At 43.4% G+C, this 23069-nt stretch overlaps 1 protein-coding gene across 1 annotated transcript in view; it reads right to left on the bottom strand.

The window, feature by feature from the left end:
* The window catches only part of MRPL13 (mitochondrial ribosomal protein L13), a 37445-nt gene that overhangs the window by 10686 nt on the left and 3690 nt on the right, over positions 1-23069 (bottom strand). Inside the window, exons 3-6 of the mRNA XM_081874791.1 lie at positions 22056-22149; positions 20750-20810; positions 9972-10058; positions 8990-9111 (exon numbers count right to left, since the gene is read on the bottom strand). Of these exons, the coding sequence (XP_081730917.1) occupies positions 8990-9111; positions 9972-10058; positions 20750-20810; positions 22056-22149 (364 nt within the window). The remainder of the gene's footprint in view (positions 1-8989; positions 9112-9971; positions 10059-20749; positions 20811-22055; positions 22150-23069) is intronic.

Below are 23069 nucleotides of genomic sequence, written 5' to 3'. Positions count from 1 at the left end.
AAGCATTTTATTTTAAAATTCATTTAAATAAAAAAATAAATAAATCTGATTTAAATAAAAAAAATCTGATTTATTTTTTTTAATCATTGATTTTTATCCACCCTGCTTCAGGGGAGAGACAAGCTCATCCCAGCTCAACTCATGCTTAAGCAAGTAACTGCAATAGCAACTAAGGAATAGGAGGGGAACATGGTACTGTTATGTACTGAGTTTAATAGGATCCAAAAGGCAGCAGTCTGATTGGTCCTAGAACAATAGGATTCAGAATGCAGCAGTCTGATTGGTCCTACAACAATGGGATTCAGAATGCAGCAGTCTGATTGGTCCACAGGAGCCACCCAATCCAGCTCCAGGTGAACGTGACCCTGCAACCAGATTGGCCTACAGGTGAATTAGCCAATCATGTGTGGCCCATTGTGTAAATAATGTATATAAAGCAGACATTCTGGGGGAACCTCCATTCATCCTCACCACTATGAGCTGAATAAAGAGCATGAAATCCACTCTCGACTCTGAGTATATTTCAGGAACATGCCCCCCTGGTCACTGCATGAAAGGAAAGCTTTCTAGTGGCCCCTTTAATTAGCACAGGAGAAAGGGAAAACGGAAATAATCCTCATAATGGGCTGAGAAGGCCAGAAAGGCTGGGAAGGAAAGATAGGAGGCCCCTGGACCTTGGGACAAAAGTCTCATACCCCTCTGGGCAACCCTCCGAGATTCAGCGTCCAATAGCCTGATAGGTCTGTAGCAAGCAGGGTGGGGAGACTGAGGAGGCCATGGGGAGGTCCAAAGTCTGTCCTAGACAGGCAATCCACTCGCCCAACTTCCCAGCCTAACTTCCTGAAGTGCTGGAGCTGCTGGATCAAGCATTTGCAGTTTGCCTGAAACCTCCTCGGCTTGGGCTGCTGTTAAATTCAAGGGAATTCCGCAGGCGGCCTGGGATCCCAGATTCCACTGAGGAATAAATAATAATAATAATTATTATTTATTTATACTCCGCCCATCTGGCTGGGTTTCCCCAGCCACTCTGGGTGGCTTCCAACACAATATTAAAATACAGTAATGTATCGAACATTAAAAGCTTCCCTAAACAGGGCTGCCTTCAGATGTCTTCTAAGTGTTTGGTAGTTATTTTCCTCATTGACATCTGGTGGGAGGGCGTTCCACAGGGTGGGTGCCACTACCGAGGAATCCAGAGGAAGCTCCATCTCTCAGAAAAGAAAGTCTCCTCCTTTCTGCTGGGTTTTCCCTCTGACCCTTTCTGAGGCTTTCCTCCCAAGTCCGGAGGCCTTCCAAGGGCTGTAGGCCCAAAGGAAGCTGAAAAAGTGGTTCCAAGAAACGAAGGCAAAGGAAGAACAAAGGAAAGGAAAATCCCTTCCAATATGGCTATCCCGCCTTCTTCTTTTGCCCAGAGCACGCAAGAGACCTCATACCAGCGGTGAATGCAGGAAATGGAACAGGGGCATACTTCTCGCCTGAAGTATCCCTCAAAAATTTTCTAAGACTTCCTGCCGGTGGTGAGATGGGCGGAGACAAGCCCACATCATGCATCCCAATTTTCCCCCAAGGGAGAAATAACCTCTGTTCAGGTTTAGGCTGCTTGCAGCAAAGTACTTCGTTATTTTCTATCCCCCTAGAGTGCTTGGTTTTTGCTCCACTGCAAAGTCTAGTTATGACTCAGGCATGTCAACCCAGAGCTCAATATTTCTCACTGCAATTTGTACTTAGTGCCAGATTTGTTGAGAAGGTAATTAACTGTGGCATTCATAGGGGTACTCAAGGATTAAGCAGATTTTGAATCGGGGACTCAAATAGATTTGGGATCAGGCTTAGTAGGCTGGCTATAAAATTTACTGCTTAGGTTCTGCTCAAACCCAAGTTGGAACGGTTCGATTTAACCTGCCACGTAACAGTTTCCAGAAGAAGCAGAGTGAAATCCAATAGCTTTTATTTCAGCTTCCTGTCTCACACTTGCATTCATGATTGAAAGCAACCGAAATTGAAAATGGGTAAAAAAGCATCTTGCTAATGCAGTCTGGTGAACATTCAGCCTGGACAGAATAAAAGGATAGATCAACAGAGGGAAAAGTTGGTCACGTAAAACTTATTTTGCACTTCAAAATAGTGAACAGTTGCACAGTTCAAAGCACCTCAAGTAAAACAGAATACAAAAAATGTGGCTTTGCTAGTCAAGCCAAAATTTATGGTCACCAGGTTCCTTCATGGCTTGGCAGAAGCAACATCACTGCCCAATATCAGGCAGTTACAGACTCTCACACCCCAACTCACCCTACCTGTGAAGAAAAGAGCTGGGGAGCATGTTGGCTTTTGTTGAGCAGCTCAGAGCACCTCATTTGAGCAGCAGCCAAATAAAACCTGCCTCTATTTACTGTGGGGAGGAAAGATGAATAATAATAATAATAAATTTTATTTATACCCCACCCTCTCCGGCCAGAGCCAGGCTCAGGGCGGCTAACACCAGCAAAATTACAATAAAAACATAATAGGAGGAAAAAACAGAACAAAACAATTTAAAATGCAGTCTCATTTTAATACTAGCCCATAGATCAAAACCATAAGGAGAGGGGGGGAAAGGGTCAGACTGAGTCCAAACCAGGTGGAACAGCTCTGTCTCGCAGGCCCTGTGGAAAGATGTCAAGTCCTGCAGGGGCCGTAGTCTCTTGTGACGGAGCGTTCCACGAAGTCGGGGCCAGTACTGAAAAGGCCCTGGCCCTAGTTGAGACCAATCTAACCACCTCGGGGCTTGGGACCTCCAAAGTGTTGTCATTTGTGGACCTTAAGGTCCTCCGCGGGGCATACCAGGAGAGGCGGTCCCATAGGTATGTGGGTCCTAGGGAAAGAGAACACCAGTTTCGTCTGCTGTTGCTTGGAGGGGGCGGGGGGAAGAAGGGGTCAGCGTGCTTCTGCTGAGCAGCAACCATCCTGGGTGATTTGGCCATGCAGCTGCCAAACAACCCCAGTCTTCCTCCCAACCTTGGATTGCTACACGGCTGTTGGGATGATCACGCTTCAAAGCTGCAAAGGAGGCTACTCATTTGACACGCACAGCAAATGAAGACACTCATTAAGCTGCGACCCAGCAAACGTGCTCCCACTCCTGAGAAACAAAAGCCAAAATAATGTTGTAGAACTTTTACTACAGAGAAACCAGGAAACACAGCCATGCTCAGCCCATCTTTCCTCTGAAGAAACAAAAAATGGCAGGTAAGCAGGCACTCCCACAGAAGTATTTTTAGCCGCGCAGGATTCCCTGGGGCAAGTTATTTTATGCTCAGTCTCTCTCAGGCAGCTGGAGTGAAAGGGGCCTGTAATTTTCCAGTTAAAACAGTGCCTAATATTCACAACTGAAGGCAAGACACTTTTCATGCACATTTTACTAATTATAAGCTGTGTCGTTAAGTACCATTTCCCTGCTTAATTCCACATGGCATTTCTCTGCGTTAAAACCACTGGCTTCCTGTAACCTTCTTAATTGTGGTGGTAACAGACTCCAATTTCACAGCATAAAACTGCGAAGGTCTAACATTAGCAGGATTTTTATGAAAACATCTCCTGGCTTCCATATGAGGGGAAGCATCACTATCAATTTGGCTGAAGTCTTATGGCATCTCCCAACCCATTTCCATTCCCTCTCCCCCCCCCCCCAAATTTTTTTCAGAACTCTCCTTTCTGCACTAAGGATTCTTGCCGCCTCTTAAAGTGCTTTGATTGCTTCCTTGTTCTTATGCAACAAGGGGTCAAGTGCTTTCCCCCTTTCTCAGCAGTGGGAATAAAAGCTTTCTGACCTCCTCTCTCACTTCCTCTTTTGGGCTAAGCAAGATACTTAAATGTTTCTTGAGAGGGGAGGGGGAATCTGAAGGAGAGTCAAGCCTAATAGTGTTGTCAGGAGCTTCTCCTACACTTGAGTAGCACCCTGGTAGAGACACATGCCCGACTGGCATGTTCACTCCCTCCTGGTCGATCGTTCGGGAGCTTTAAAAGCTTTCTTCAGCCAAGACATCACAGCGACTGATGCCAACTGACACCGGCACACTTAGGGATCCGCAGAGTTTGCGCATCATGTGTGACAGACCTCAGCAACTCAGCATTTTGGCTAATCTACTTTATTTACGTATTAACACACACGGAGCACTGCAACATGGCTCCCTCTCTCTCTAGCATCAGACAGCAAAGAGAGAAAAACAAAGGACAATAGCCCCACTTCATGGAACACAATAACACAAACTTCCTGTCTCCGTCACTTCTCACTCTGTGGAGTCAAAATATACACCGTCATGTGATAGACAAAAATCCTGTGACTGAAATCATGGAGCAGGAATTCTAACAGTTGTAACAGTCACTTCTGCACACTTCTGCAGAAACAAGATAAACTTCATATTTCTCCCCATCTCGATTCTGAAGGGAAACACTAAGCCAAGACCTCTGACTGCTCAGATACCAAAGGGATCCAGGACAGGGCATCCAGTGGTCAAGAGGCAGATACAGTAGTACCTCGGGTTACAGACGCTTCAGGTTACAGACTCTGCTTACCCAGAAATAGTACCTCGGGTTAAGAACTTTGCTTCAGGATGAGAACAAAAATCGTGCGGCGGTGGCACAGCAGCAGTGGGAGGCCCCATTAGCTAAAGTGGTACCTCAGGTTAAGAACAGTTTCAGGTTAAGAACGGACCTCCAAAATGAATTAAGTTCTTAATCCGAGGTACCACTGTACCAGTGTTCAAAATCAGCCAGGCACCAGACACATTTTGCACCTGGCTTTTGACCACTTGCAACCAAGTGAAGATGCCTGGATGCCAGAATGGGCCTGACATCTCCACCATCTGGAGGTGCATGCCTGGGAATCATTGGATCTGGACTAATACCTCATCCTGTAGAATTCTCTTGGTTATATTTTATCTGCACAACTGGAATGAATTTCTGGAACCTGAATGCTTTTGTCTGTGCATCCTGAGCAGGAGCTGTTGCCATTAAGAAAAAGAGGTTGGAATAGGCCAATATCTATGTGGATTGTCCCTGGATTAAGTTCTCAAAGTTCTCAACCTAGCTCAAGGTTGTGATATGAACTAAGACTTTAGAGCCGTCTTGCCCCAAAATGGCAACTAGACATTCCATTTAGAGCCTATAACCTTGGTTTAAGGAGTCATTTGGCCCCTAGCTTAAATATCTGAGTGAGATACATGTATGTCATGCACAGTAACCACCAAACTGTCTCCACAACACCCGTTATCTATTTGTTTCTCATCCTCTGTGGGCAACAATCTAGAAACAAACCTTTTAGGCAATCAAGGAGGAAAGAAAGGAAAAAGAGACAAAGGACAGCCAGGAACCAATGGTGAAGGAACCAGCAGCTCAGGCATCAATTCTGGTAGACTCTTAATTCCTTGCCTTTTAGCTATTATAGTGCTCACCAAGGTATCTGGATTTTGAAACAACCAGGAATATAGCCAGATGAAAGTATGCAAAATGAAGTTAGTTTATGGAAATCTGCATGCTTTCCATTGTTCCAGACACTGGGTGCAGACAGAAGGATATATATTCAGCATTTATATATTGGGGTTTTTTTTAAAATAGATGTTCAAAGTACTTCAAAAACAAGCTTCCCTCCTACCGCATTTTTCGCTCCATAAGACACACTTTTCCCCTCCTAAAAAGTAAGGGGAACTGTGTGTGTGTCTTATGGAGCGAATGCAGGGGGGAGGCAGGCAGGAAAAGCCCTCAAGAGCCGCGCACAAGCTCTGTGCGGCTCTTGCAGGCTTTTCCCCAGGACGGAGAAGGGACTGACGCGGCCAGTCAGTCCCTTCTCCCTCCTCGTAGAAAAGCCCGCAGGAGCCGCACGCTCCTTAAAGGGTGCACGGCTCCTGTGGGCTTTTGCGGGAGGTGGGGGTATTGCCATAGCCACGCGCAGCCCTTCCAGCCGGGAGAGGCTGTGCGTGGCTATGGCTTCTTTAGCCGCGTGCAGCCTCTCCCAGCTGGAGAGGTTGCGCACTGCTAAAAAGGGATGGATCCTGCTCGCTGTCTTGGCTTCTTTTCTCTTTGGTGCTGGGGGGGGGGGCTTCCCCCGGCAGCCCCAGAAGCAATTTGGGGGTGTGTGGGGGGAAAATAATATTTTTTTTTCTTGATTTCCCCCTCTAAAAACTAGGTGCGCCTTATGGTCCGGTGCGCCTTATGGAGCGAAAAATACAGTATGTTATAGACCAAAGAGGGCTACATGGCCGTTTAGTATCACTGTTCTGACATAGTGGACTGCAGGAGGAGAGAGACAAGCAGCTAAGGGGGTTTGTAGTTGTGGCGAGATTCTGAGATGTCTTGGCTCGCAGTCAAAGTTCATACACTACACCAGATAATATTAGAAGGGTGAAATGCTTCACAGAGGGGAAAGGGTCAGACACCTGGACTCTCCTGGAACTTTTTTCCTTGACTCGTCGTTATTCCAAAGTTAGCAGACTGTAAAGTCCTATTTGGAAGGAGAATGGCTTTAAATAATCAGGCTCATAGGGAACCAGCTCCAGCTCTTGAGAATTCTCTTTCGGGTGGTCTCTGTCTTTCTGATTCTCTCTGTCCTACGTAATCACAGGATGGAATAATTCTGCATATGCCACAATAAGATGGAAATACTGTACTTGTAAACAGCAGTACATTTCAAATTCTGCTCGTTATAAGACCATAGCAGGATTGAGAAAGAGGTAGGAGCACACTAAGTTTCCAAAACACTTTTTATCTCCTCCCTAAACAAAAGAAATTAAGCCCATATAATATACTGAATAAATAAAATAATAATTTTATTACTTATAACCCGCCCATGTGACTGGGTTTCTACCACTCTGAGTGGCTTATAGCATATATAAAAACATAGTAAAACATCCAGCATTAAAAACTTCTTGATACAGGGCTGCTGTCAGATGTCTTCTAAAACTTGTGCAATTCTTTATTTCCTTGACATCGGATGGGAGGGCGTTCCACAGGGAGGGCGCCACTACCGAGAAGGCCCTCTGCCTGGTTCCCTGTAACTTGGCTTCTTGCAGTGAGGGAACCAGCAGAAGACCCATGGAGGAGGAATATCTGATTTTAACTTTTCCTTTCTTCCTACAACCACAGTGCCCAACTATCTTTTTTTAAGTCCAAGGCTCAACAGTTAATGAAGGTGAAGACTCATTCAGTGAGCGAAATAACTTTCTTTAGGTAAGGCAGAATTCTTTCAAAGCATTGCAGTGAAAGGGAGGCTCCGTCCGTGCCTTGTTTGGTAACGTAAGAACCTACGAAGAGCCTGTGGAAGACCAGAAAGCAGGATTTGAGCACAAGAGCATGCTCCCTTCCTGTGGTTTCCAGAAAACTGGTATTCAGAATCATTGCTGCCTCCAACTGTGGATGCAGAGTATTGATTTCTTATGTTCTCCCATCACTCTTATATCACATGCAGAGAATCTGAAGTGAAAGTAAGGTCAGTATGGAATTCTTATGTATGGGCCTTGCTACTACAGTAGTACCTCGTGTTACGTACCATCCCCCTTACAAATGCTTCGGGTTACACGCTCCGCTAACCCGGAAGTAGATGCCCCTTGTTGCGACCTTTGCGGATGTGAGCGGAAGTCACGCTCTGGCAGCACAGCAGCAATGGGAGGCGCAATTAGTGAAAGCACGCCTCATGTTATGAACAGACCTCTGGAACGGATATAATAAATAATAATAATAATAATAATAATAATAATAATAATAATAATAATAATATATTTATATCCCGCCCATCTCTGGGCGGCTTCCAACAGAACACTAAAATACAATAACCTATTAAACATTAAAAGCTTCCCTAAAGAGGGCTGCCTTCAGATGTCTTCCAAAAGTTTGGTAGTTGTTTTTCTCTTTGACATCTGGTGGGAGGGCGTTCCACAGGGCGGGTGCCACCACCAAGAAGACTGGTACCTGGTAACTTGGCTTCTCGCAGTGAGGGAACCACCAGAGGGTACGTAACACGACGTACCACTGTAATCATATAATGTTCCAGGAAGCTCATCAAATGTTTTGCAATACGTTTTATTCCTGCATCATTACTGTACATTGATATCTCAGCAGTGGGTCTTTTACTAACAGATTTCTGAGGTGGTCAGAGGCGGGGAGCCAGGCCCAGTTGCTTCCCAGATTGTCATTCGTAAAGGTGGCACCACGCAGAATGCATAGAGCTCATACTGACCGCTGCTGATTCCAATTGTACAGGCATATTTTTATAGACACAGCGACGGTAAAACTTCTATGGCAGGAGAGATGGTCGTGGGAAGAGAAGAGGCATCTACCCTGCACTGAAAAAACAAGCTCTGCTTGGGTAGCATCACCTCAAATGCCACCGAAAAGGCAATATTCTAGCGGGTAGATATTGAGCTGTCGTGATTTTCATTCCTACAGGTCTGCTCTGCATGCTAGATTTGGCTCTAGTGTCCTTCACAAAACACCCTTAATACTTGGCGCAAGTATTGGTTTCAAGATTGCATTCTGGTTTGGTAAAGGAATTTATCTCCTCAGCTTCCTGCTTTCTTCTCTTTGTAAATAAAGCTTAAGACACATATTATGGACTGCTTTCAAGGCTTCAACTTAATCCACCCAAAACCTTACAAATACCTGTGTGTAAGGTATTCCACGCGAAAGCAGGCTACTATATTTTATAGGTTAGACCATTGTGTTTAAAAAACTATTCCGAAAATATTTCCCTTGAGGAGCAAAAACAGATATGCCTTGATTTCTATTATTTTAAAGGAAATGCGCGCACACACCCCCTCTCTCATGAAATAAGATCAAAATCTACTCTCAGAGTAATCCAAAAACTGAAGGGACAAATGTATATGGCGTATCCGTCTTCATCTTTGCTTCAAAGACATTTTTAAAACATTTCTCTAGCCGCTTAGAAGCTAACGCATTCTTTAAAAGCTAATCCATCACGTGCGGTTATAAAAGCCCTGTGCAATGACTTTTAGGCACTTACGGATTCCAGAGCCTTGGGAAAGCATCGATTTCCTCTTGCGTATATTCGTCAAACCTCTTGGGCACTTTGCGGGGCTGTGGAAGCACCTCTACAAGATTCTTGCGTATTTCTTCGGGGATTACCTGAGGAAGAGGGAAACACAAACAGCCACTGGCCATCAATTGCCGTATTTTTTTGCTCTATAAGATGCACCCGACCATAAGACACACCTAGTTTTTAGAGGAAGAAAACAAGAAAAGCCAGCAAGAGCCGCAGACACGTTCGCTCGGCGCGGCTCTTTAAAGATAGAGCGGCTCTTGCTGGCTTTTCCGGGAGGTGGAAGAAGGGAGTGACGGGCTGCCCTCCATCCCTTCTCCCACCTCCCTGAAAAGCCAGAGCAAGCTGCACAGCTATCTCTGAAGCCAGCACAGCAAGAGGGAGAGCTGTGCAGCGGTTTTTGCTCTGCTGGCTTCCCAGCGAAGCAGATGAGGGACGGAAGGGAGCCCTTACGCTTTGCACAGCTATCGCTGAAGCCAGCACAACAAGAGGCGCTAGAGGCGCTGCGCAGCTCTCCCTCTTGTTTTGAGTGTTATGCTGAGGTCTGTCTGTTTTTCCTATTTATTTTGCATTTCTCTGGCTCTTTTTTTGTGACTGTGTGGAACCAAGTTCAGCTACTGATTGATTGATTAGTTTGGTGACTGCAGTACATTGTTTATTGCTTTCATTTTATGGATCAATGGTCTCATTGGATAGTAAAATTCATGTTAAATTGCTGTTTTAGGGGTTGTTTTTAAAAGTCTGGAACAGATTAATCCATTTTACGTTACTTTCTATGGGAAAGTGCACCTTGATTTTGGAACGCTTTGGTTTTAGAACGGACTTTTGGAACGAATTAAGTTTGAGAACCAAGGTACCACTGTACATGGATTGAAAATGTAGGTTAGAATTTGCATGGGTACAGTCGAGATTGGTACACAAGAAACAATACTGGCAACTAACTTACATCATCTGCAAAGATGTGCAGCCTTTGCATCATAGTTCTTCTGAGAAGGTTTTTGGGGAGCATTCCATACGTAGCCAGTTTTACAATCTGCAAAAGAAAACACATAACATTGGCTATCTCAAGGTCTCAGAAATCTTCAGCCTTCTAATACAGAATTAAATAAGAGAATTTTATTTTATCTTTCATTTTAAATAAAAAGATAAAGTTTTAAACACCAACCTTTCTTAATTGGCCTGACTTGAACCCCTAGCTGCACCTAAAACGTTTTCTCAAGGCTCTGTCTGCACCTAACTTTTTTTTAAAAAAACACACCAAAAAACTTTTGTTTGCTGTTTTGGGCACTTTAAAGAAGTCATAGACAGCAATGCTTGTGTGCCAATGCTTCCTTCTTCGTCCCTTTACAATGTGGCTGGGAATGTCAGGTTGCGTGGTGAGTTCCTGCCCCCCCCCCCGTGGAAATAATGACACATGACACAATTATTAAGGTTAATGGGTTAAATAAGGCCACAACTTTATTGGTTACAGGTGATGAGCAGTATTGGCTTAGGCATTGGTCCTAACCGACTATATCTGACTCCAGCCCGTCCGCTTGAAGTCCGGGAAGGATTAACCACCAGTAGGGGGAGTCCTGCTGATGCACATCAACTAGGAACTCCCCCAGGGTCACCGATTGGGGGGCGTGCCTTAGGACCTCACCTCCCCAGGCTTCGGACAGGGCCACACACCCCGGAATCCTTTATCGGACTACCCTTTAATATGTGGGGCAGGTGATGGCGCTACCTCCCGTCTTCCATCTACAGAACAATACCAATGCCTAACCGCCAATACCAAGAAAGTTGTGACGATTTGCTACGAGGTAGGCGAAAACCAAGTGGCTGGTGCCAATTTGCCAAGTGGAAAAATTCCTACCAGGCCCCTCAATGGTGACCAACCAAGGTCCATAGCAAGGTCAAGGAACGAAAACCTTATAGGGCGGGAGGGTGGGAAAAAGCAGGAACAGCTGGCAGGGAGATCCCCGGCTGCGTCATGCCTTAAATAGGGCAGGCCACACCCCCAGAGCCAGCCGATTGGCCGGCCAGGGGGTGACACAGCTGGGAATCCCCCCAATCACGCAGCGGTTGGGCTCCAGTTGCACTCGTGGTGGGGCCGTGAAGCCTGCAACCCCACCTCCTCCGTAGTGCGGAAGTGGCTCTGCCTTCAAAGAGGGCCTGAAAAGGCAACAGGAAGCATCAGTGCTTTGAGTTTCCTGTTGTATCGTCTTCCCCAGCCCACCTCATCACTGTTTGCAATGAACCTCCCCTAGCAGGCTCTCTTCCACAAATATTCCTGAAGGGAATGTTTACTATCGGAAATGACAAGAGCCTTCATTATGGGATTTCCCCCATCGCTCTTGCCAGGTAGCTATGACACTCATATAGCTGCATTAAAAATCCCTGCTAAATTATGATTTCTTTCATGTTATTAAACATGGCTGGATTAAATGTGTGCCAAAATCTGTTGTTTTTTTTAATAAAGAAAACCTTCAGTCTCTTTAAAAAGGAAATCCCTATATAATTTTTAAAAAGTGGTGACCAGACATTCTGTTTTTGCGCCTACAATTCAAGTCTCAGGGGTAGTGTTGCTCCTTGCTTTCGCATCCCAGTTTCTAACACTGGCCTTAACTATTCTGCGCTACAAAGCACTTTCAATCCTTCGCGCTCTCTTCCATTCCTGTTGGCACAACACACTAAGGATTGGACAGTTAATGGCTATTTCTGACTATGCCCATTAGAAGTAAATGCTGACTACACTGTAAATATTTAGAGATGAATGACAGATACATTTATCTAAATAATTCTTTCCAAATGTACAAGTGTATTTGGTTTCAGTTTTAAAAACAGAGCCTGCACCCCATGTAGCTACACACTCATAAATTCCCTTCCAAAATATAATATGTTGTGCCTCCTTTATCTGAATAATATTTTTAAAGAATCACATGTGAGCAATGTGGCTTCTTTTTTAAAATGTAAGACCATTTTAGAATAATTTCAAGTTTTGATCTCTGTTTCTAGAAAGACAGCTTTGCCTACCTGAAGAATGGCAGAAGGACTGCAATTCTAACCATGTCTATTCTGAAGTAGCTCCCATTGAACTCAATTGTGCTTTATCCCTCTTAGTGACTGCAGCCTTAGACAGCACCACAAATCACACAAAACACAGTTATGTCTAGCTCATCTCACCTTGTATCCTATTATCATTATATGGAGTTGAACATATATAGTTCAAGTTATTTTGGGGGAGGAAGGGTGGGATGTCAAATGAATAAATGATAATAATAATAAATAGGACACAAAACAAATTTAACTTGATATTAAAGAAGGGCAGCGACAGGTGGGGAATGCAGGACACATCTCCCAGTTTTAAGGTACTGTGTAGCTTTGTCTTTAACTGCGGGCATTGAAGCCTATAAAAATTATTTGCTTAGCGATTTGCTCAAGATGAACAGGCCTATTAATAGCAAAGGGGAATAAGATCTATGGGCCAATGTTCATCTATACAAAAGAACAACAGCTGAGTGCTAACAACAACAACAACAACAACAACAACAACATGCCAACCATCTGACCAGTGTTAAGAGACTCAGATATATAAGCTAGGGGCCAAATGACTCCTTAAACCAAGGTTATAGGCTCTAAATGGAATGTCTAGTTGCCATTTGGGGGCAAGACGGCTCTAAAGTAATATTTTTCAAATGATGGGCTGACTGTGATTGATTCTCCGTTAAACATCTGGCCAGTTCAGAGGACAACCTTGAGCTAGGTTGAGAACTTTGAGAACTTAAAGAAGGAAAGTCACTTGATCCAGGGACAATCCACATATATACTGGCCTACCCCAACCTCTTTTTCTTAATAGCGACAGCTCCTGCACAGAAAAATAGCATTTTGGTTCCAGAAATTCATTCCAGTTGTGCAGATAAAATCTAACTGATAGAATTTTACAGGATGAGGTATTAGTCCAGATCCAATGATTCCCATGCATGCACCTCCAGATGGTGGAAATGTCAGGCCCATTCTGGCACCCAGGCATCTTCACTTGGTTGCAAGTGGTCAAAAGCCAGGGGCAAAATGTGCCTGGCGCCTGGCTAATTTCGAACACTGCATCTGACTGGGTTGTGCCAGCTCTGGGAGACTTCCAGCGAATCATAAAACCACAGTAAAACATCACACCTTAAAAACTTGACCCTAAAGATCTGAATATGCTGATATGCTCCTTTGCATAAAAACTGGAAAGCTGTACAGACTTTACCCAAAGGGAAACTGTTATATAAAAGCAAACCTCAAAACAGAGGACTTCTAATTCTAGAACTGTGGCTCTACCGTGCCAATCTGTCAAAGGGTGTACTTTTTAAAAAAATGCAATCAGCAATTTAAGATCAGCTTACAGGATCAAGATGTGTGTCTGCAGCTTAGGTTGAAAAGTGCGAAAAAAAGTGATGAAAAAAATAACCAACAAATAATCGGAATTGTGAAAATCAGAACAGACATTAGTCATTGCAAAATGCTGATATATGTGTGATTTAATATCCTGTGTAAGGTATTTAATATAGGAACTAATCTAAAGTAACTTCCTCTGCAGTTAATAGTCACTAAACAATTCTGGAATACGGTCAACAAAAGTAATTGGAAAACTCTGGAGGGAGAGAGGATCCTTTGTTTCATTTTTTTTTTTTTTTGCAGTGCATATCAATGTTAAACTTCAATTCCCAATAACCAGAAATGCAGAAAAACTCATGACGAGTGCAAGTTCTATTATACTTGTCACATCTCTTGAGCAACACAATCCTCTTCCTTTTTACTCAAAAATTACTGTTTCCAGTAAAGCTTACTTACTCCCAAGCAAGTGCATATGAGAACCATAAGAAACCTCTATTAATTGCTGGTGTTCCCACTCTGAACATGGTTTAGTTCCCCAGCTTTTCTAATGAACACCCCAGAATTGAGGTCCTTGAGATCCTTCGGCCCCTGTGTGCAAAACACACTGAAAAATATTTTGCCCATTTTGTTTTAAAACGCCTACTTTTATTTTGATTTTTTTACATAAACCTGCCTTCAGATTTGGAGTTAAGAACTCTTGGAGTGCATTATAATAAGAACTGCTGTGTCGTTTTGCATCTGGAATTGCTTTCTCGTCAGGGCAGTTTCAACGGTTTTACGTCTAGGATTTGTTTACAGTAGAAACTACTAGATTTTTCAGGTGCTTTTTTGTGTGTGTGTGCATTAAATCCTGAATAAAAGCCACAAAAGATGCCATAAATGTTAGTTTTCAATAGACAGTTTACAAAGCCAGTAAGAGCAATGCAATCTGGAAGGAACATAAAAGCCACAAGTCAAAAGCCAGAAACTTTCACTTCCAAGCTTCAAGTCGTCACGTGCTCCTCTTTCAAATACAACGGAGAGAGCGCTATAGATTTCCACATATGCCGGCAGAGTGGTTTTACACAAATGCACCTCATATTACAGTTGGCTTAAAAAACCCACCTTGGCTAAATTAAGGGAGATTCAAGGTATTTTTCTTTTGTTCAAATCAGGCTCCTGGGGCGCTACCTTGAATCGGGGGGAAAGAGATTCAATCCTCGCCCTGTACTGCAACGATCCCCAATACTACTCAAATTGCACCCCTGTATTCTGCCTTCATGTTTCCCCCTCTACAGTTTATAGCCGCTCTTGGGACATGGGTTCATTCCAGTCTCCTGATCCAAGCTGAGCCACCCTCAAATACGCTAGGGGATTCAATCGCAGAGTTTTCTCACGTAACATGCAGTTGGGCCCTCTTGATGACATGGTTTGGACTGGAGGGTCGTATTGATTTTAGAAATGCATACCCCTCACTCATCACCAGTCTGTTCCCAGGTTGGCTTGCAAGCAAAAATGAAAGATATAATGCAGCTACTAAATATACTCCCATCAATAAAACACAGAAAAACCACCACCAGAGATTTATGAACTCCCACTTATAGCAGGAGGAGAACGTGGAAAGAGAGACTTTTCAGTTGCTTATATCCTCAGGACTCACTGTCAGTCCCAATAACATCAGAATAGCAACATCAGTTCATAAGGCAACATCTATTTCATCTTTAATTATTTGATTGTTGTTATCATGTTCTTTAGCAACAAATTGCCACCTCTTTAAGTGAAACGTGCTCTCTGCTGGATCGTGGCACAACTTGTGAACAGGAGTTAGATTCATTAACCAAAGCAGAGAAAGATTTAAGTCACAAATGAATTTAACTCACAAATGAGGTGTGGGCATATGGATCCCTTTCTCAACCCATGCAGAGTTTGTCACTTTCTGCATAGTTTGTCACTAGTCTGGAAGACTAGCACTAACCATAATTTCTGAATTCAGACATCATGGTAGACAGTAAACCACACGCAAAGGGAGTGAGGGGAAGAACGCTTTCTCAGTTCTCCAAATTATGGTGTGGGGCATTGTCAGGACAAAGCAGACACTAGCTGAGTCAGCCAACTCTTGATTTCATTTGGTTCACATTATTCAAAAAAGTAGTTCTGTGGTTCTTCAGTTTGCATTTCTATTTACATGTGTCTTGGCCTGTACATAGGAATTAGCAGCTGAGAAGCATTATGGGGTGAAGAAGTCCAACTCCTTGAAATCAGGGACTATCAGATGGGGAACCCCCTTGACAGGACATCAAGTCCTTGGGCTGCTAGTTGCTTATCCCTCTTCTAAAATATAATATAAAAATTCAACAGGGGGGAAAAAGCAAAATGCTAACATTAAGCAGTTCCTGAAAAGTTTGGACAAGCTCTCTAGTAAGGAACTAATAAAACTGCCAAACAGACAGCTGTGAAGAAAATATATAAAATATATATAATTTAAAAATGTGTATATATAAATACACCCATATAATAGTTGGAAAGGCAGAGATCTGGAAGAAGTAACTAAACTTTCCAAGAAAATCTGGCCGACTCATTATTAATTGAGAAGACATTGGTATAATGAAGCAAATTCAAGAAGAAAAATCTGGTTCAAAAATTGAATAATGCTGATTCCACAAAAAACCACTGGAAAAGTGATCTGTTAAGGGAGATAGTGTATGGTATCAGCAAAAAAAGGTGAAAAGAAAACCCAGTTATTGGTGGAAGTCTTTGGATAAAGTACCATTCTTCTTTTAAATATGCTGGTGAGAGCTGGTTTGCTAATTGACTAATGGAAGCATTAGAACCCAAAAGCTGCCTGCATGAGCCCTAAATACCGTATTTTTCCATGTACTGTATAAGACAACCTTTTTTTCTGATATTTTTTTTGTGATAAATTGAGGGTCGTCTTATAGATGGGTCAATATGCTAAGTAAGTGAGGGCCGGTGCTGCGGCAGTAGCAGGGAAATGTCGGAGAGGAGGCTGCTTACCCGCTCTTCCCGGCTTAGGAAGAGTATTTGGTTTGTGCCAGTATGCAGTGTATTACGGCACCAGTTCCGTCAGCCAGAGCGGGGGATCATCAAAAAGCTGCTCAACAGCTCAGCGAACTTACAAAAGCAGCTCAACAACTATTGAGGGCTCCCCAAAAGAGGGGTCTTATACATGGGGTCGCGTTATACACAAAAAAATACGGTGAAATGAAGTGCAAGGAATGAAAAGGAAGGTGCCTTAAACCAAACTGGACCCCCTAGTCTATCTGAGTTCAGTATCTTCATTGATCAAAACCGTTGAGAATCTCTGCCAGTCTTTTCCAGCCCTACCTAGAAATGCCATAGATGGAACTGGAATCTTTCTGCGTGCAAAGTGTAGACTTCCACTATGCTACTGCCCTTCTGAGACATTGGTTTTGTAGTTAAAAGTTAGTCTCAGACTGGGAAACCTCACCTTCCCAGAAGAACTATAGGGGAAGAATAATTACATTTAGGCAGAGAGGTTGTCTTCCATAAACAGAAGAGATTTAACTTAGAGAAGAGAAATTAAAAGAAAAAATGGTATATAGCAAGGAGTATAATATAGGAACCATGCACAGTTTCTCTGAAATACATAGAATTACAAGGGGGGGACACACATTATAGAGGATTAGGCTACTTTTCCGCTTGTGAAAACGATACAGTTTTAAGCTAAATGGACTTGCATGCCAAATTTGATAGACCTTAGTTCCAACTGCCTTATTTCTGGATTTCTACTACAATACAATTTGAATTCTAAAGTAGAGTTGTGCAGCAGTGGTTTTTTTCAAGAAGGGAATTGCAATTATCGCATGATGGAATGGAAGTTTGCATCTTTCCCCCCACAATATTTTTTCCAAATACATGAAGATAAGCATTTTTATGGGAGAACAACTGAAATAAGTGCACATTCATTCCCAAATGAATGGAGCTCTTTCCGAGACAAAACAAACTTCTTAAACAACACAGCTGATTACAGCTATGATCCTTACACAATTTATTCAAAATTTTACTTTCAAAACTGATGCTACATTCTGCACTTTTAGGCAACTGCAGCACACAGAAACGCCGTTTACCTTCCTGCCACAGTACTTCTTTATCTACTTGCACTTTGACGTGTTTTCGAACTGCTAGGTTGGCAGGAGCAGGGACCGAGCAACGGCAGCTTACCCCATCGCGGGGATTCGAACCGCTGACCTTCTGATCAGCAAGTCCTAGGCTCTGTGGTTCAACCCACAGCGCCACCCGTGTCCCACCTAATCAATGTACTCAGCTCTGAATACTGGGATAGAGGAAGACAAAACCAGAGCCCATTTGATTTTAAAAGCAAACCTTTTAATGATTTTTGGAAGGTTTTTCTCCACTTGTTCCTCTGTTAGTCTAGGCAAGTCTGCTGAAAAGTTATTAACTGGAATAGTCTACCACAGGGATGTCCAACCGCTCGACTGCGATTTGACAGGTCGACCCCTGGTTTATATTAAGTCGATTGCGGTCTCATTTTCCTCTGCGGGAAAAGAATACTCTTCCTGTATTTGCGCACGATTTCAAGAACGGAAGATGGTGCTCCCCCCCCAAAAATAGGCAGAAGTATTTGCTGTTTCTCCTAAAAAAAGGTCAACGACTTTGGCTTGCCCCCCTTAAAAAAAGGTCAACATCTTAGGTCACTAGATCACTGCTAGTTTTTTTTATCCGGGAGCAGATCGCAGTCCCTTGGGAGTTTGACGTCCCTGCTCTATTACATCTCCTGGGTCCTGAATGATCTAAGGTGGGTTTTAACAACTGCACTGCCAGCACATAATCCAGAGTGAATGGAGGCAGCACAATTTTTCCATATCTAACTTTGAGGCATGTTAAGTTATGCTGCCCTCAAGTGTTCACTGGCCAACATGAGCAACTGACACAAAAAATAAAACTGAAAACCTATTTGTCATGAAAGGCTGATTTAGTCAAAGAATCTATCATTCATCTGTAAGTCGGTTTCTGAAAACTTTTATTTTAAACTGCAATCGTTACTACTGCTGCTGCTGCTAAGTGACTCACCGTACTTTTCCGTGTAGAAGACTATATTTTTTTCTTTAAAAAATCATGCTAAAAGATTGGGGTCGTCTTATACATGGGTAGCGAGTAGGGTGGATGTTTGATTGGTTGCTGCTGCATCTGTTAGCGGCTATTGTGCATGTGATTGGTTGCTGCATCGATAGGTGGTGTTGACTGACTGATGCTGCAGCAATTGGGCGGGCAATCGGCAGCTTCTGCCTGCGAGGGGACAGACGGGAGGCGGATTTTGTGATGCGTGCGGGAGAGTGATTTACGGCAACCCACCCCCCAAAAGCTCAACAACCTTGTGTAATGTCCCCCCATTTTCTGAATTTTGTGTCCTCAAAAATAGGGGGCGTCTTATCCTTACAGATGGAAAAGTACAGCAACTACCAGTTAGCTCATCTAGGAGAAGAAAAACTCTGATCCTAAACCTCCGCTGCCTTGTGGAATATCCATGGGAGGGGGGGGGGGAAGGCTTAGGAGTAAACCCTACACAAATCACTCAGACTCAATACACCAAGCACCCCAAAAACATGAACGGAACATGGCCCCTAACAAGTGTGATAAATATCAAGGATTTTAAAAGCTGGATTTAAGTTTTTTTTTAAAAAAAAAATTTATTAAAATGACAATGAAATTTCTCTTCAAAATAATTTGGCTAACGCCACAGAATCTGAATAACGAGAGGAGGGAAGGCAGTTTGACAAGAGATAGAGAAGCTGTTCAACCACATGGAACAGCATGGCAGAAGGCATGGAAATGAGCTTTGGTGGCACAGAAACATTGAGACCGGCCACATGGGAGAGAACAAAAAGTTAAGGTGAGGGGAGAGACTCCATCAGGCAAGGCCTCCTTCCACCTGCCTTGCTCTGCCCTCTGCTTCTCAATGTGTATTGTATTGTTTTATGTACCGTGGCTTGTCGTTGTTTTATTGATTATAGTTTAGATATTATTGTAACTGTTGAGTGGATTTCTGTTTAACTTTTATATGTTGATATTATTATTTTATACTATTCTAATTGATTGCTGAATGTTACTTTTTTGATGTAGGCTGCCTATTTTAAAGTTATGTTTTATTATCACATTTTTGTATTGCATTAGATTGTTATAAGACATACATTTTTTGTTTCTTCAGCTTGTAAACCGCCTTGAGTATTGTAAGAAAGAAAGGCGGTATACAAATTAAAAATGATGAAATGATGATAAGAAGTTAGGTGTAGAGACTGAGAGCTGTAAAATGAGGACCAGAAAACTGACTGGGGCGGCCGTAGCTTCAGAAATGAAATAAACACATGGTGTTTTGAATTGCATTGCATTGTGGGCACTTGCTGTATAGTGCCTGCAATGTAATTAACCACCCGCTTAGTGCCATATAATCTAGCCTCATAATGTCACTCCCCACCCCTGCAAAAAAAAGGAGAGCTGATCATGGTGTGCATGGTTACCCACCAACTATTATGTCCAATAGAGACACCACCATTTTCTCATTCTAATCTCATGCAGCAAGCCCCTTCAATTGCAAAGATGTGACAGTCTCTTAATGATTGCATGGGAAGGCTCTCAATGCTAGGACCTGGCCACTGCTTCATGTGGGAGGCAAATGAGGCGCTGTGGGTTAAACCACAGAGCCTAGGACTTGCCGATCAGAAGGTTGGCGGTTCGAATCCCTGCGACGGGGTGAGCTCCCGTTGCTCGGTCCCTGCTCCTGCCAACCTAGCAGTTCGAAAGCACGTCAAAGTATTGATGTTTTAACATGTAACATGTGAGCCGCTTTGAGGTCATTTGTAACAGAAAGCAATATAGAATCATGGAATTGTAGAGTTGCAAGGGATGCGGGTGGCGCTGTGGGTTAAACCACAGAGCCTAGGGCTTGCCAATCAAAAGGTCGGCGGTTCGAATCCCCGCAACGGGGTGAGCTCCCATTGCTTGGTCCCTGCTCCTGCCAACCTAGCAGTTTGAAAGCACGTCAAAGTGCAAGTAGATAAATAGGTACCACTCCGGCGGGAAGGTAAACAGCGTTTCCGTGCGCTGCTCTGGTTCGCCAGAAGCGGCTTAGTCATGCTGGCCACATAACCTGGAAGCTGTACGCCGGCTCCCTTGGCCAATAAAGCAAGATGAGCGCCGCAACCCCAGAGTCGGCCACGACTGGACTTAATGGTCAGGTGTTCCTTTACCTTTACCTTTAGCCCTGAGATGAGAGCACATGCCACTGTGGCACTCTGCCTGCAATATGGTCCACTTGAAATGAAGGCAGAACATTGCATAGAGAAGTCATTTAGAGAGGCAGGACGATAGAAGGGGTGCTCACTTACTGCAGTTGGGTCCCTTAGATGAAGCTGAGCTGCTGTCACCTGTTTGAAGCCACCAGGGTATCTATAATACAAAACGAAAGAATCCAGAAAATTCAGAAGCGTATCTAAATAAGAGATCGATAGCAAAGATTGCCATCTTGCAAATAAAAACATGCATATGCTTAATGTAAGTTCGCTCGCTAGTGAAATGCATTGTTTATGGTTTTATAAGTATTTTATTGATGTTGATTCATATCATCTTGTCGTTTCATTGATATTTTCGGAACCAACCATATTCACGTGACTGATTTGTGTTAACAGCTACAAGTAGGTAGCTGTGTTGGTCTGCCGTGGTCAAAACAAAATAAAAAAAATCCTTCCAGTAGCACCTTAGAGATCAACTAAGTTTGTTATAGGTATAAGCTTTCGTGTGCATGCACACTTCTTCAGATACCCGAAAGCTCATACCAGTAACACGAAAAGCTCATACCAATAGCAAACTTAGTTGGTCTCTAAGGTGCTACTGAAAGGATTTTTTTAAATTTTTATTAATATTCCATATTGAATTTTAAATGGCTGTATCCTGTCCTGGGACTTGCTAGTGAAGGGCAGATAAGAATAATATTAATAATTTGTATGTTATGTTATGAGAGCTCCAAGTTTTGAGCTGGAAAGGATGGTGGGGCTTGGATTGGCCCTGTGTGCCTCAGCAATGCAGCAGCCAAACATCCCCTTGCCAGCTTCCCCACTTTGGAGCTGGAGAGGCAATTGTCCCCATCCACTTCTGAAACTCCAAGGTTAGAAGGAAGGCTCAGACTTGTTATGGTTGCTCAAGGACGGCAGCACATTTGCTGTAGTGAGCAAAAATATAGAACACCCTGACACGGGGCTATTTGCTAAAAAACAACAACCACCGTTTACTATGGGAGTTGCACAAGCATTTCCAATAAATATTAGCATATCTTATGCTAAAAATACAAAGCTTCCCTTTTCCGACTTTCTACCAGTAACAACATTCAAAGCCATTTACAGTGAGTGGTACCTCAGGTTAAGTACTTAATTCGTTCCGGAGGTCCATACTTAACCTGAAATTGTTCTTAACCTGAAGCACCACTTTAGCTAATGGGGCCTCCTGCTGCTGCCGCACTGCCGAGCACGATTTCTGTTCTCATCCTGAAGCAAAGTTCTTAACCTGAAGCACTATTTCTGGGTTAGCGGAGGCTGTAACCTGAGGCGTATGTAACCCGAGGTACCACTGTATATCCATATTTTACCAACAGTACTGATTTGTTCCATGTTTTTAATCCTTAAGATGTTGAAAGCTTACCCAGTATGTGATGAATACACCTTCTGCTCCCATTTGTTCCCGGAAAAAGCAATGTGCCTTGTGTTTATTATGACAACATGATCTCCAAGGTCACCTAAAAGAAAGAAATAAAAAGGTTTTCAGTTAACAGGACCATCAGCAACCAAACTACTCCAGGTGTATAGCACAATTTCCTCCAGACAAACCATAAACTGTAAACAAGGGCAAGACACTAAGTCAAACCATAGCTTAGTTCACAGCAGTGCAGCAGCAGCAACAGGACCTGAGGAGGAGCACAGTAGTGATTGCCTCCTCTTCAGGAGCCTGCAAACTTGTGTGCTCATGCTAAGCATGATTTGGCTTAGCATTATGTGCAAACTGAACCCATATCAAGGAACAATCTACGATCCTGTGCAATGTTGAGGAAACATGCATCAAAAGCAATAGTTTTCATGGCATCCATTACACTGGTACCTCGATCTAAGAACAGTCCTGTTAACAAATGATTCGGGCAACGCATTCACTCCACAAAACCGGAAGTAGGTGTTCCGGCTAGCAAACTTTGCCCCGGAAGCCGAACGGTGGAAAGGCACCGGCGGCGGGAAGCCTCATTAGGGAAAGCGCACCTCGGTTTAAGAACGCTTTCGGCTTAAGAACAGACCTCCGGAACGAATTAAGTTCGTAAAGGTTGGTACCACTGTACTGGGAAAGCTCATAAGTCATGCCCTCATTGGCTACAGAGGGGTGTGCAATGTGCAGTCAGCAAGCTACTCAATTTGTGAAGTGTGCATTTGGTTTAGGTTTCAGTAGCCGCAGCAGCAGCAGCAGGGGCAGCATGTCAACTTTTTTTTAAGGAGAAGAGAACATGAGAGTAATTCTGCATTTGCTCTGCATCTATTCTCAGATCTACTACATACAAAATATATTCTGCTCATAAGCAACAGGTTATCCTACATCAAAATGGGTGTATTTCACGGATAAGTGGCTGGGATTCTTGTAAAGCATGCTGACTGATTTAGATGGGCCTTCATAAGA

Source organism: Podarcis erhardii (assembly GCF_964252035.2).
Source record: "Podarcis erhardii genome assembly, chromosome: 8".
NCBI classification, from domain to species: domain Eukaryota; kingdom Metazoa; phylum Chordata; class Lepidosauria; order Squamata; family Lacertidae; genus Podarcis; species Podarcis erhardii.
The sequence above is the reverse complement of the archived record's forward strand: the minus strand, read 5'-3'. Positions and strand labels throughout refer to the sequence as shown.